The 13,489-nt window shown below is 40.5% G+C and overlaps 1 protein-coding gene across 1 annotated transcript in view; it reads right to left on the reverse strand.

Moving 5' to 3' along the window:
- The window catches only part of nectin1b (nectin cell adhesion molecule 1b), a 75,431-nt gene that overhangs the window by 19,039 nt on the left and 42,903 nt on the right, over positions 1-13,489 (reverse strand). The window contains exons 2-4 of the mRNA XM_034112920.1: positions 7,225-7,596; positions 4,897-5,196; positions 4,134-4,251 (exon numbers count right to left, since the gene is read on the reverse strand). Of these exons, the coding sequence (XP_033968811.1) occupies positions 4,134-4,251; positions 4,897-5,196; positions 7,225-7,596 (790 nt within the window). The remainder of the gene's footprint in view (positions 1-4,133; positions 4,252-4,896; positions 5,197-7,224; positions 7,597-13,489) is intronic.

Here is a 13,489-nt window from a genome sequence, read left to right on the forward strand (position 1 = left end):
GACTGTGTGGGGATGCTGGGTGTGGGTGACGCTGTTTTTTTTAAGGATTATGCAAAAGAGGTTACACCCTACACTTTGTATATGTAAAGCTCTATTGATTACAGCCAGAGAAAAAAAATTAAATGTAATATAAGAGAGGAAACTAAATAAGGTCTCATGCTAACAAAGGCCACACATCAAGCACTTGAGCTGCACTAAACAGGCTTTCAACAAGGCTCTTCAGTGACATGGGGAAAGACACAGTGGCATGGTAATAACATGTCACTTAGAAACGGCCTATCCATATGAGGTTAAATTCTGACTATGGAGCAGATTTTCTAGGCAAGTCAGGATGAAAAGCTTGGAGATTTATTTTTTTAATATATTATAAGAAATGTCATGTCTTCAGGTATGCATCGCAAGCATATTCATCAGTATTTAAAGTGGTAGACATAAGAGAGGGTATATAATATTTAAATCGTAAAAAAAGCATATAAAGCACAATGAATGCTGAACTTACAATATAATATGTCAGCCACTTTTTATAGTATATAAATCATGTCATACTGTACATATTCATGAATGATTATAGTATGTATACATCATTTGAATTAGCCCTAAATATGCATTACAATGTGAATGAGGCTTGCTAAACTGCTTCACAGATATGACCTTCATATGAAGTGTTACATTTTTCAATGATAAAGTGTCCATAGCTGGGAACAAAAGGGTAATAGAAAGAGCTGTGGTGGAGCTGTTTTTCATTGGCCACCTTGGCGACATTGTACAAGAGAGCTGCAAACAACCCACAGTACAGTGTGCCACGATTCAATAATCAGTTACCTTGTGAGCCTCTATCGAATGCTGAGTCTTGCAAAGCCCAATTGATTTGTTGCAGAATGGGAAAGGTGGCTAAATGCTATTCACCACAGATTCTGCGGCGACCTGAGAATTTGTACGAAGACATCTGAATGTGTGTGTGTGAGTATCAAGGACAGTCCATTCATCATCACGCCATGCTACTACAACCCGCATTGTGTGGAGGTGGCTTTGAACTTCAATACTGAAAATAAAACAGTCTGTGTATGCTTAAATGCCTTCAATTAAAATGCTCTTGTTATTCATAGTCTGTTTAATCTAGTTTATAGTAGGGCTGTGCGATTATGGCAAAAATCATAATCACGATTATTTTGGTCAATAATTGATATCACGATTATTAAATACGATTATTCATTGACTTTGAAAACATCCATTTATTGAACTTTTAAATACAAATAATAATTTGAACAGTATCTTTTTAACTGTTGATTTCCCTGAACGTATAATTCAACTGAAAAACCAATACAAAAATAAATAAAATAAATGATACATTTATATCTACATTTAAATAAATAATATCAAAATAATATATACCAATAAACAAGATCAACAAATATTTTGGAGCGCACTTCAACAAGCTACTAAACATATATAAATATGATAAATACAAATAAATTTGATCAAATATGTTGCAGTGCACGGTCACAACCTAGCAAAGCAAAATAATCGTTTTTTTCGATTATGTTGGTTTCGTAATTGTGGCAGGCCAAAATCGTAATTGCGATTAAAATACGATTAATTGCACAGCCCTAGTTTATAGGTCTCAAAATAAGATTGTTTACATTGGAAACAGAGGCCTGATTACAGGAAATTCAAATCTTCTTCAAAGAGAAAAAGTTAATACTTTCTGGACATGGAACAAACAAACAAGTAGCGATAAAGGACGTCTTTAATCAAACATACATCCGTTTAATTAGCCTAAATGTGTTTGTGTATTCATGTCGAGCGTGCGGTTTCATTGTCTTTGATGAGACGAAGAAAGCATTAGCAATACTTACTAATTGCTTATGGTAAATAAAAGGGGCAATAAACTTGCCTTAAAGGGATATTAAGTGATCTGTGCGTTTTATCCACAGCCATTGGTGAATCGCACCAACAGTTCCCTTACTGTGGCCTTTAATTGACATGAATAATAGAATCACATTTTTACAATGGAGATAAGTAAGCCAGCTAATTAGAGTGGAGTTAGAAGTAATCACACCGCAAAACGCAGTGATAAGAATAACACTGCTTTCTTATTTATAGAGCCCCATGTGTGTGTGTGTGTGAATATGGCTTTTCAGGAAAAAAAAAAAAAAAAAAATCCTAGCACACAAGTCATAGAGTTATTTTAGATGATAAACAACACTACCCCTACTTAGTATTCTTTTGGCGCACTGGAAACTGATGTATGCACTTGAAACAGACTCAATAAATGAGCGTGGTGAGTGAAGAATGCCCTACAAGCAAACATTTCAAAAAAACAAACAATAAAGTTCAAATAGGGTGTGTCCTTTGTTTTGTAGAGTCTCCGTTAGTTCTGTGCAGCTCCCAATTAACCCATTTAGAGAAATAGCCCTGGCATTGTTCTATTAAAAAAACAAAGAAAATCAAAGATTCTCAGATTATTTTTTCTCTTCACACAATGCAGGGAAACAAAGCAAGTGTGGAAACAGAAAAACAAATAGCTGCCATATGAACCCAATGAATTACAAAATAAACCTTTAACATTATCTATTCAATAAGATAAATCATATTTACATTTCATTTAGCAGTAAAAATGATGTGGGCCTCCTCACAGATATATTAGTATTTACTAGATTTGGCTACACCTCTCGTGTGTGTGTGTTTTTGTGGTGTAGTGTGACGCAATCCTGCCAGCCTGCTCCGGATCCTTCCGTCACAGCCTTGTGCTGACCTCCACACAGGAGCCCAGGGGAACCTTCACAACAGATTTGGCATCTCATTTCCAGTGCAGCAATGGCCGTCCCCTCCTATCTGTCAGCACAGTGCCCTCGTCTTTCTAGATCACATCTCTTCAGCCTCCTCCTATTCCTTCGCTAGCCTCCCCTATCTCCTTAAATCTCCCTTTGCCTCTGATAAAGGGAAAAAATACCCCGAGCAGGTCAAAGCTTCCCTATCTTGTCGTCTTCTTTAGCTGCTGTGTGTATAAGTGTGTCTGCCCCAAGAGCTGAATCTATGCATAAGGGAGAAAAAAAACTCCCCATGCCTCATTAAAATCCAACAGTGGGCTGTAGAGTAGATACAATGAGGGCACAATGGTCTATTAATCCACATCCACTCAAGTCCAGTGACATATTTCTCAACCCAGCGTTCACGGAGCAATTACACGACAAATTGCTACATTTATCTCTCAATTTTACCATATAAAACATTCATTTTAAACTGTGATACACTCACAATAGTTGCTTTGTATCCAAAAAGCTGCATTAACTTAACATTTAATTTTGCACCCTACAACCAAAACCAATCATGGTGTTTGATCAGGGCCAATGATGGTGTAACAAATCTACATTTTGGATGTATTCCTTCCATGTGTCGGTGCTCATATGTAAACTACATAATTTCTGCGTGACCGACTTTCATGCAATTACTAAAAACAGATCAAACCCGGGGCCTCTGGGAGATTCCCAGAGGCCGTGAAAACATGTTTGCATCTCTTCTTGCTCATGTATTCACAGTCAGGCAAAAACACTGCTGTCAGCCCTGCGGAATGCCGGCCTAATCCACGGCTCATACTCCGGTTTTCAGTTTCAGTCCTCTTCTCTGTGTGTCAGGGATAAACCGCTGCCCTCATGAGCACAAATGCATTAACAATTGCGCTTTCTTAGCCCTCTACCTGCATACTGGTCCTCACACTTCAAAGCAAAACCCCAAAAGCGAAGCAAAGCGAGTTCTGCTCCCATTCATCTTCCAGTATCTGTGACCATCAGGCAGATAGGGGTGTGTGTTGCAGACGTAATAGGACCACTGTGCTCTGCCTCAGGTTGAAAGGCTTATCTTCATTACACATTTTAAAACAAATAAATAAAACGGGGAAACATTTCTGGAGTGTTTTTATCTTTAGAGATTACTTTCTTGTATGTATATCTATATTTGCCTTGAAACAAATGTCGGAAAAGAGCAGACTACATTCGACTAGGCCATTCTATAAAATTGCCTTTCTAAGCACTCCACATAAACACTTTATTTTATTGTGAGTGAAACAACTCGTAGCAATGCTGTCTTGATTTCTAAGCCTTAAGGGGTTTTTGTTAGGGTTTAGTGAGACTCACAGTTTCCACTGGTAGATGGTGACAGGGGGGTTAGCCTCGGCCTTGCAGGTCAGCTGAACATTCAGACGGTTCAGGTACCAGTTTGCATCAAAGCCCTCGATCGTCACCTCGGGTTCATCTGCAAGGAAGGGACACCACAGTCAGGTCAGCACCTTACAACACAATCCCAAAACACTGTTGCATCATTGCACCACTGTCACAGTAACTATAGTGTTTACACTTTTAAACAATTTCCCCACACACAAAAAAAACGTTTTACTTTGCATTGCTGTACTTCGAGGTAAATACTTATAAAAGGACAACAGAATATTCTAACCTGTGGTGCATAGGAGAATGACATTTCATATAAAAGTCCTCCAAAATGTCAACACAACAATTGTTCCATTATTTTTCTTAATCATTTTTACATTTTATTGTGTGAATAATTAGGAAAAAAAAGGGGGAATCTTTTTGTAAAACGTATATAAAAAGTATCCCAACATGTTCTTAGTACTGCATACTTAGCAGCACATGTTTATTTGTTTTCTTAACTTGTCTAACTGGAAAAGGGTCTGAACTGTGTTTTGCAAGAGGGCCTTGTTTACTGTAAACAATGGTGAGTGGTTTACACAGCAGGAAACCAAAAACATAATTTCATAAGAACATTAAATCCAGGTGAAGATAACAAACCAGCTCATTTGAAGGACATGTTTGTTTTTTTTATCTGTAAAAAACAAACCTAAAACATTCTCAATAGGGCAGTTTTAAAAGAGCAGATTCTTACACTGCACGTTGAGCACCACGCTCTCTGTGATCCTTTCACTCCGGTACGTCACGATACACGTCAGCTTCTGTTTGTGGGTCTCGCGGCTCGGCACCACCACGTAGTTGCTCCTCACCGTCACAGTGCCATTTTGGTTGCGAGTCTCCTGGAAAGTGGCTTCACCCTTCAACCTGGTGTCCCATTTGATCACACTTGGGGGCTTCCCATTGGCCGATATACAAGTGGCGACAGTCATCTTGCGCTTCGTGGGCCTGGCCACAATTGTGGGGGTTGTCAGGGTCATACGTGTCGTAGGCCGGGCTATAGAGAAGAAAAGGATTAAACAATCAAAAATGAATTTAAGTCAAGCTCATTAAACAGATATTTTGTGCTTTTTCCTTCAGTTTCCATCTTATTAAAGTGTCTAATTTTGTGTACTATCAGCCTTTTGAACTCAGAGTAAAACTAACTAAGGGAATGAGAGATGAAAACAGTGTTGTAAATCAAAACAGCAATGTTTTGCCTCTTGCCTTCTCAAAGCCAAAGCAGTTGTCAAAGCTCTCACAGATGTAGAACCCACTTTCCTACCGAAATGCACAATCATCCAATTTGAAATCCTTTGTGAGTTGCCAATTAGCAATCTACTCTTGGTACATCAAAAGGCAGGCTTGAGCTTGAGCGAATGCACAACTGAAAAGATAAGCCATGAAGAGGCCTCTTTTGAACGCTGCCGGTTGGTTATCAACACACAGGTTCCTCACATTCACTGAGCCACAGAAGCCTAAAAAGACCTGGGAGGCTCAGTGACACAAAACGGGGACTCAGAGCTGACAAGAAGCCCCGGCAACAGGGACTACTTAAGCCAAGTGCTTTTTCTTTTACTGGGATTTAATGGAAAACACAGCAACACTTAATTTCTAATTAGATCCCTAATCAAAGTCAGTGTACAACCTTTTCAAAGCTGCCTCTTGCCAAAGTAAACTAACTCCCAGACGCTCCTTTGTTTCCCACTAGATGAGATTATTCAAGCCAAATGACACACTCTGAAGTGGCTTTATTGATTTCCGTCGCACCTGCCATTTTTATTGAGTGCTCTCTTCAGCGGTATCCTATTTTATAAAAGCCACATGAGCCAATCTGGGACTGGTATTAAATGACACCCCAACAATGAACATGTATACACAACAAGGTCCTCAACGGATAGAGACGTGTTGGGTGGCAATGGTATTAACTGTAAACAACTTGATTTTTAGCAGCAGCTCCAGAGCAGCATCTGGTTTTTAGTTTTTCCAAAGAAACTCAACCTACTTTACAACACTGCCTGTGGCGATGTCACACTGAAGAGCAGAGCTGTGAAAAGTGTTTTCTTTTTGGCTTTCACTATAAGGGAAGAAGTTAGTTTGACCCTGTGTTATCTGATTTGGAAACATTTTCTTTTTGTGCCTCAAGTCGAAGATAAACCAAATTTAGGTGACAGCTTTTATATCCCTCTGACTTCTTATCACGCCAACAATAAGAATTTCAAGGAAATAACTCCATAACTGAGGCTAGGGTGCACAACCTGTTTTTTCTTCTCTTTTTTGGCTTGAAATGTGATGATATCTGTTTTTCACTTCCCAAATGTGTTTTCCTCATGTGGAAGCTGTACAATTGCTAATTGCTGACTAAGGCACATAAAAACCCTGGTTACCAACATTAAAAGGTTGTGGTATTGAATGTGGTTACATTTTAGTTTTTTTACTGAAAACAGTGCACCTACACATTTCGATCATTTTTAAAGATGTTTGGTGGCAAACATTCTTAATTAAGTTAGTCATTGAGACACTTCTCAAGCTAAATAACACAATAAAGCACACTAACAAAATATCATCATCAGAAGGCTGAAAAGGGTGGTTTTCTTATCCCCTCTTTTGGAAAAACATGCTATTCACACAGTTTGTAACTTCTTTGTTTGATAAGGCATTCGCCCACAAACGCACATTCAAAAACCTGTGCTGAATGTGCAACTATTGTGTCAATGAAGACAAATACATTCTAGCTAAAGAAGAACTGAGATTAGATTAATAAGCTTCAAATCTATGCAGGGGGACTTTGGATATATTTTGTTAAAACGAAACTTGCCAACTTGCTTCAACGAAATGGGAAGTTGTAGCAAACCATACGAAAGCGTTTAAATCATGGGAACACCACTGGTAGGGTATTGGAATATTAACACGGTCTCTTCTCATGAACAGGGTAAACATGTCCACCCTTGAAGGAGGCATTGTTCTTCTCTAAAATACATTTTCCTGCCAGTTTTGCCTTTCAGGTAACTGCTATTATTGTAACACATTCAACACAATTTCTTACCAAATACAGTGAGATTGACCATGTTCTCCCTGTTTCCTGCTGGAAACGTGGTGTACTCGCAGATGTAGGCAGCTTCATCAGACAGCTGCAGGCTGGAGAACACGATGGTGGTGTCCTCCAGCGAGGGCGTGCGGTGGCGAACGGCCGCCTGCTTGAAGGTAACGCGCTCCTTAAAGGGCTGCAGGACTGACACGCCGAGGGCCGGGTTGGCTATGGCCACGTTCTGTTTGGTGCCGTTGAGGAACTTCTGCCAGGTGACTTGAGAGATCTTGACGGGAGGGTTACTGTTGATGAAGATGCAGCGCAGTTCAACTTGTGATCCCACAAAGCCAGACTTACTGGAGTCCATCTGCACCATCTGCCCGTCGCCAGCTAGAAGTACAAGAAAGAGACAAGAAAAAAACAACATTTAATAATGATTAACAAGTGTCCAAGACCAAGCAGAGCACTCTAGTCAATAGCAAGTATATGCACTGAAAGCCAAGGAGTCAATTCAGCCTCCTAGGTAGTACATGCACGCACAGTCAAACTCATGGATTGAGCCACACAATCCCCAGTATGCTACAAAAGCAACGTCTGCACCCTTTACATCATTGTAAAGGGTTGGTACATGGAGGTTGCATGTAAAAACTCAGGGGGTTATTAACATAATGGGCACTTCTTTACAACCCTGTCTTTGTCCATGGGGGTACTGTTTCTGATGAGATGGAAGGACCGAGAGAGAACCAATGCATCCGTAATCAGTGAGTTGGAGCCAAGTCATCGTGTGCTGTGACGCCCTGCCACCTACCCCGCAAAACCCTGGCTAGCCCATTGTAATTTTAATTACTTTTTACTCACAAATACTTCAATGAGTGCCTGGAGCTGCTATTAAAGAAACAATGCAAGAGTAAGCACTCAAAACAATGAGAACACACACTTTAGCTATATAAAAAAAACTAGCAATTATGCCCTTCTCCCCAGCTATCTGAGCCTGTAGGGAGTTTGGTAGAAAAAAGGGTCAATTAGCAAGGACGGACCTTCTTTAATCCCGCCATTGGTTTAGTCTTTATGCATATCTTGACCTTTAACTAAACTCTAAATCAGGGGTGGGGAACCTTTTTCCTCTCAAGGGCCATTTCAATTTTTTCAACATCCTCCGAGGGCCGTACAAATTATTGACTTCTGCTTAAAAATACTAAAATCACAGCCCATTCATTTGGCCTTTCTTTCATGCTGTGCAAAGAAAAAGCAACCTCTTAATCCAGATATCTTACCATGACTCACGGATGCATGCATGTGCACGGTGTGGCATGACCACCAAAACAGAAAGATATGGACACAAGATGTGTGATTTATTTTTAAATGTTGAAGTTAAAAGCATCAATCTGGTGCACTTTGAGAGCAACATTAGGAGATCTATGGATACATCTCTCAACACCCATATGAAACAGAACTGGAAGCAGATTTCTTTTTCTTTATGGATATTTTACAAATCACTCCCCATTTAAACTGTATTCTTGTTTATTAATAACAACTTTTTTGTACTGTCATATAGTATTTTATACCTGTTTACTTTATTCTCTTATTTTTTTATAACTATAATGATCACATAAAGATGTGCCTTTACCTCACTGGTTGTAGAAAAAGCTTCTTATATTCGTTAGCATAGCTAGCTAACCAGATGCTAATAACAACAAAGTTATTGACTGTATGATCAGTATGACAGATGAACAGATCGCCACTGGGCTTTCAACTAAAGACACAGCCACGCAAAAACTGCGGCATGTGTACGGCTCCTTATGGGTACTGCAATTTTTGAAGTGCCGGAGCGGCGTTCCGGTGCTCTCCAGCAGCACTACACCACGTGATGACAAGTTAGGCTCGTGTTGTGTTCAAGGACCCTGACCTTGGCCAGGAAAAACAGGCACTCGCTTGTTTAATTATTTTGCGGTCTAGATTTCTTTAATTTTTTTATTTTTTGCGTGTGTTTATAAATTACCTCGAGGGCCGTACCAAATGGTCGGAGGTTCCCCACCCCTGCTCTAGAGTAAACCTCTGTTTCTCATGCCCCTTGGCTTTATGTCTTGATGCATTGTGTCTACTGGCATTAGCTGTCCCTTTCAATCTGCCTGCCTTTATAGTGATTCACTAAATGATCAAATATAAAATGATGATGATCATTCTTTTTTATCTGTTTAGCAAATATACTAAACATTTGCTACTTTTAGCCTCTCAAAATTGAGGATCTGTTGTTTTCTATGTTTTTCTTTTAATATTGATTAGTATGACCATTAAAATGAATATTGACAAAAAACATTTCTTGCCCTTTGTTGTTCCTTTATTCTGAGTCACACTCACACCTGGCCCATGGTCTTAAATGATAGAAATCTGAACAGATGTGTCATTGGACTGCAGCATCCTGTTGTCTTCCTCACATCTTTTTTACCTCGGCCTCTGATTTATGTTTCTTTCCAGGTGAGGGCTGATGATGTCTCATTCCCAGGTCGGACAACCCTTGGCTTTTATTTACAACCAGTCACCACTATAATTATCTCCTATGGATAGACTAGGACCCACAGGAAGAAAGACAGAAATTCCTCCGTTCATCACACTGGACTCATAAAGCCAACAGTGAATAAAGTCATAAACAGGGAGAAAATATGTTGTGGCCTCAAGTGGAGGACTGGGACCTACACACATGGCTCACAAACAGAGAGGCTCTTTAACGCTGAGTAACTGCATCGCAATGATGGATAATCGCTGTGTTCAGAGATAAACCTTCCACAGGGGGCTTTCAAATGTGTAAGAATACAGGAGAGGGATCCATTTATGTGTACACCCACAGAATGCAGTATCAGATGTAGTCTTTCTTCAACTTTACATGAATCTTAAGCAGACAGGGAGGGGGGGGGTGCGTGAAGGCTGTCAAACATTCTAAGCAGCGGCATCGATTGTAATGAAAATGTTTCCTATAAAAACTATAGGTAGCCATTTGAAGGACACTTGCATGCACAAAAGAGAGGAAAGATTTGGTTTCCTATTATTAAGTACAGTTGAACAATGTATTTCTTTCAATCTTTCACGGCAAGGTGCACGACTCTCAAAAGCAGAGCATTACGAGAGAAAGGGCATAAAGCCTCCACTCAAGCACAGCCTTCACTGCCTACATCAAATGATATAAAAAAGTGACAACCTTTTGAAGTTACTGAGTTCACATCATCTTTCATTTCCTTCGGACCACATCAGCGAGACCCTCTCTATAGAGATTTAAACTTGGGGGGCATTTGACGATGACAGATTGATTTACTAATACAGTTTGACAGCGAGGACTGGCAACCTTGTCATGTGTACCTTGAGGAACACCTGTGTCCTCGTGCACCGCAGGGCAATTCTTCCCTCTATTTTATCACAGCTTAGATTACCAGTCGTGGCAGCTGTACTGTGATATTTGTTGAAATAGCAAACACAATTTACTGTGCGGCGACACTAGTTAAAGATTAATCTTGAGTTGGATAGAAGTGGGGGTGGGAGGGGACTGTAAAACCTCATAAATATGTACCTGGCCAGACCTCACCCACTTGAATTCTCAAACAATAGGGCTGGCTTTGTGAAAAGCTCCAGCCCCTCCCGTTCTCCCTCCCTCCTTCCTTTCCTCTGCCCTTCCTCCTTTGAGTCAGATGCTCCCCACTCAGATTGAACCAAATAAACAGCAGCTCAGGCAAATGGAAACCAGAGGAATAGGCATAATTACACAGCCACAGAGCCTAAATCCCCTCCGTGAAGGACCCCAGGCGCCCACAGGGACCCCTTTCACTCAAGAACCAAGGAGTCCTTGGCTGAGCTCACAGAATAAAGCTGTAATTACAGACTACACCACAGAGCGGCAAAGCCATAGAAGGGCAGAGCCGCATACATGCAATAAGGTAGATTCTGTGAGGGGCTGTGAGAGCCAGTGATGCAGAAACAGAGAGAAGAGAAGGACAAATAGTCAGATGCAAAACAGCCAGAGAGGAAGGCGGAGCATTAGGGAGATTTGTAGGTGTGCTGAGGGTCTGGGGCTGGCGGGTTTTGTCGCTTGTGCTGCTGCTGCTTTGTTCTAACCCTGACAAGAGGGGAGGCAGTCATGCTTTAATACACCTGGGGCTAGACATTGCCTTGAGAGTTGAGAGAAAGAGCAGTCCTATTTCTGGAAGGAAAGGCAATAGGACACACAAACAAACAAAGTATGGCCAAGTGGCTTGATTCACACCAGGTGAGCTGACTTGGATCAAGGGAGACATACTGTGGTTCTATTAAAACAGCTGCTGCAGCGTCTGGCCCTCTGATAGGACGAGGCTCCCGTGGCCGAGGCACAGAGCCGTTCACAGAACATTCAACTGTAATAAGATGTGGCAGAAAGGAAATAAAATATGCTTTGTGTTGTTTGCATATGGCATTGTGGACAATGTCATGCACTAAATAACAGCCTTCAGTCAAATGTGCTGCGTTTGGTGTGTGGACAATGCACCACAAAATATAAACCTGCATTGGAAACTTCACTGCAAAGAGTTCTGATGATTACAAGAGCTAAGGGCGGAATAAATCAATCATAGATTGTATTACCCGCAAGGGAAAACAACACAGTAAGTGAATAACAGATTAAATGATTCTGTAACATATCAAAAATGGATGAGGAACATGACATTGACATCTTATATTTGCTTATCGTGTCTGCAGCAGTGAGAGAAACATATCAAATTAAAGTTTCAACACCGAAAACACTGCATTCATCCATCCCTTTAATCCCATATATTCTTCAGTACAATGTTAAACTGCTTGCTTTACATGTAAAACAATAACATCACTTTAAAGCCCTAAATTGAATACCAGGGTGCCTCCCCTAAAGCCTAGGAAGCTTCTTTCCCATAAAACAACTGCTACTTGGCAGCTCATCCCGTAATGGATATGTAACACTATTGTTCCTTTTTTTTCTTGAGCTGAACTGGCCCGCGACCAACAATATTTCAAAAGACAATGATTGGCTCATTTAGCATTACTCGGGCCAAGCTCATCCAAGAGAAATCCATTTGTGCCTCAGTCAAGTAAAGTTCAGAATAATCACCTCTAGCCACTTCAATGTGAGAAGGCAAAGATTAAATAGGACTCAATGCATATTTTAGAAGAGGCACTCATTAATGTCGTCTATTTAAAGCTGCAGCGAGCAACTTGGAACACTGTCAGTCCCAAATGGCAGCGAGTCGTCCCCGTTTGAAGTTTGAAAACTTCAAAACCAAGAAAAAAACTGTGATGTCATTAAACTGGGAAGAAAGGCAAGATGATCTGCTTCTGTTCGACCCCAACACTTATATTTAACTCAGGCAAATAGGTCAAATCTATGACATCTCTGTTTGTATAGATGCTACTGCAGCTCCACTTTGTGATTCAAGCTGGAACATCAAGCGTATTTTGGTGTAAACATCTTACCAAATGCATATTTAAAGCCCATCACAACAATACACATCATCCCCTCAAGCTTGATATGCTTTGGTTATCCATTGTTACCTAACTATTGTTAATTACATTGGCTTGAGCCACTTGATAATGACTGTTTAACGTAGTCCTAGTTCCCACGGCGATGGTACAGGCCTCTGTGTTCCCCTATTCATAATCATGACCACACATGGGGGTGTTCAAAGGGGGGAGTCCAAATCTTCTGTCTCATACACACACAACAAACATCCATTAGCTGCTTGTTTATTCCCAGGGAGGAACGTTTTTACTCTTTTTTATGTCAGTATTTTGGAGATCAACCAGTGGCAATTTGTTGTCATTATCAACAGAGTGCTTTTCAAATGCTTTATACAATAAACGATGGTGTTACTATCCAGGATAACTGCTAGCTATCTCCCTCTGATGGAGGCTTTAATACATCCAGATAGGATACTTCATTTAGCAGCAGCAGCCGTGTTCTGTGCTGCTCTTTGTTGAGCGTGGCCATTCAGCTCTCTGAGATGGAGCAGTATGTGGCAGACAATTTGTTATAATCTACACTCAGACACTGTTTGATGGTGCATCAGCTGGGTCTCTTGGGTAAACAATGGTGTACCTGCCAAACCAGCTCTCTTCCTCCCAAGCAAACATTTGACTGCAGAGGCAAGCGAAACGGGAACAGATGGTTAGTAGACCTGTTCCTGATTTTCCACTATCTGGTTCAAATTTGAAATAGTCTTTTATACAACACACTCGTTCATTGAGCACAATGTAACATCTGCTCAGCTGTAAATGTTAATGATTATCGGGAATA

The sequence above is a fragment of the Trematomus bernacchii genome, unplaced genomic scaffold (genome assembly GCF_902827165.1).
Source record: "Trematomus bernacchii unplaced genomic scaffold, fTreBer1.1, whole genome shotgun sequence".
Classification (NCBI taxonomy): Eukaryota; Metazoa; Chordata; class Actinopteri; order Perciformes; family Nototheniidae; genus Trematomus; species Trematomus bernacchii.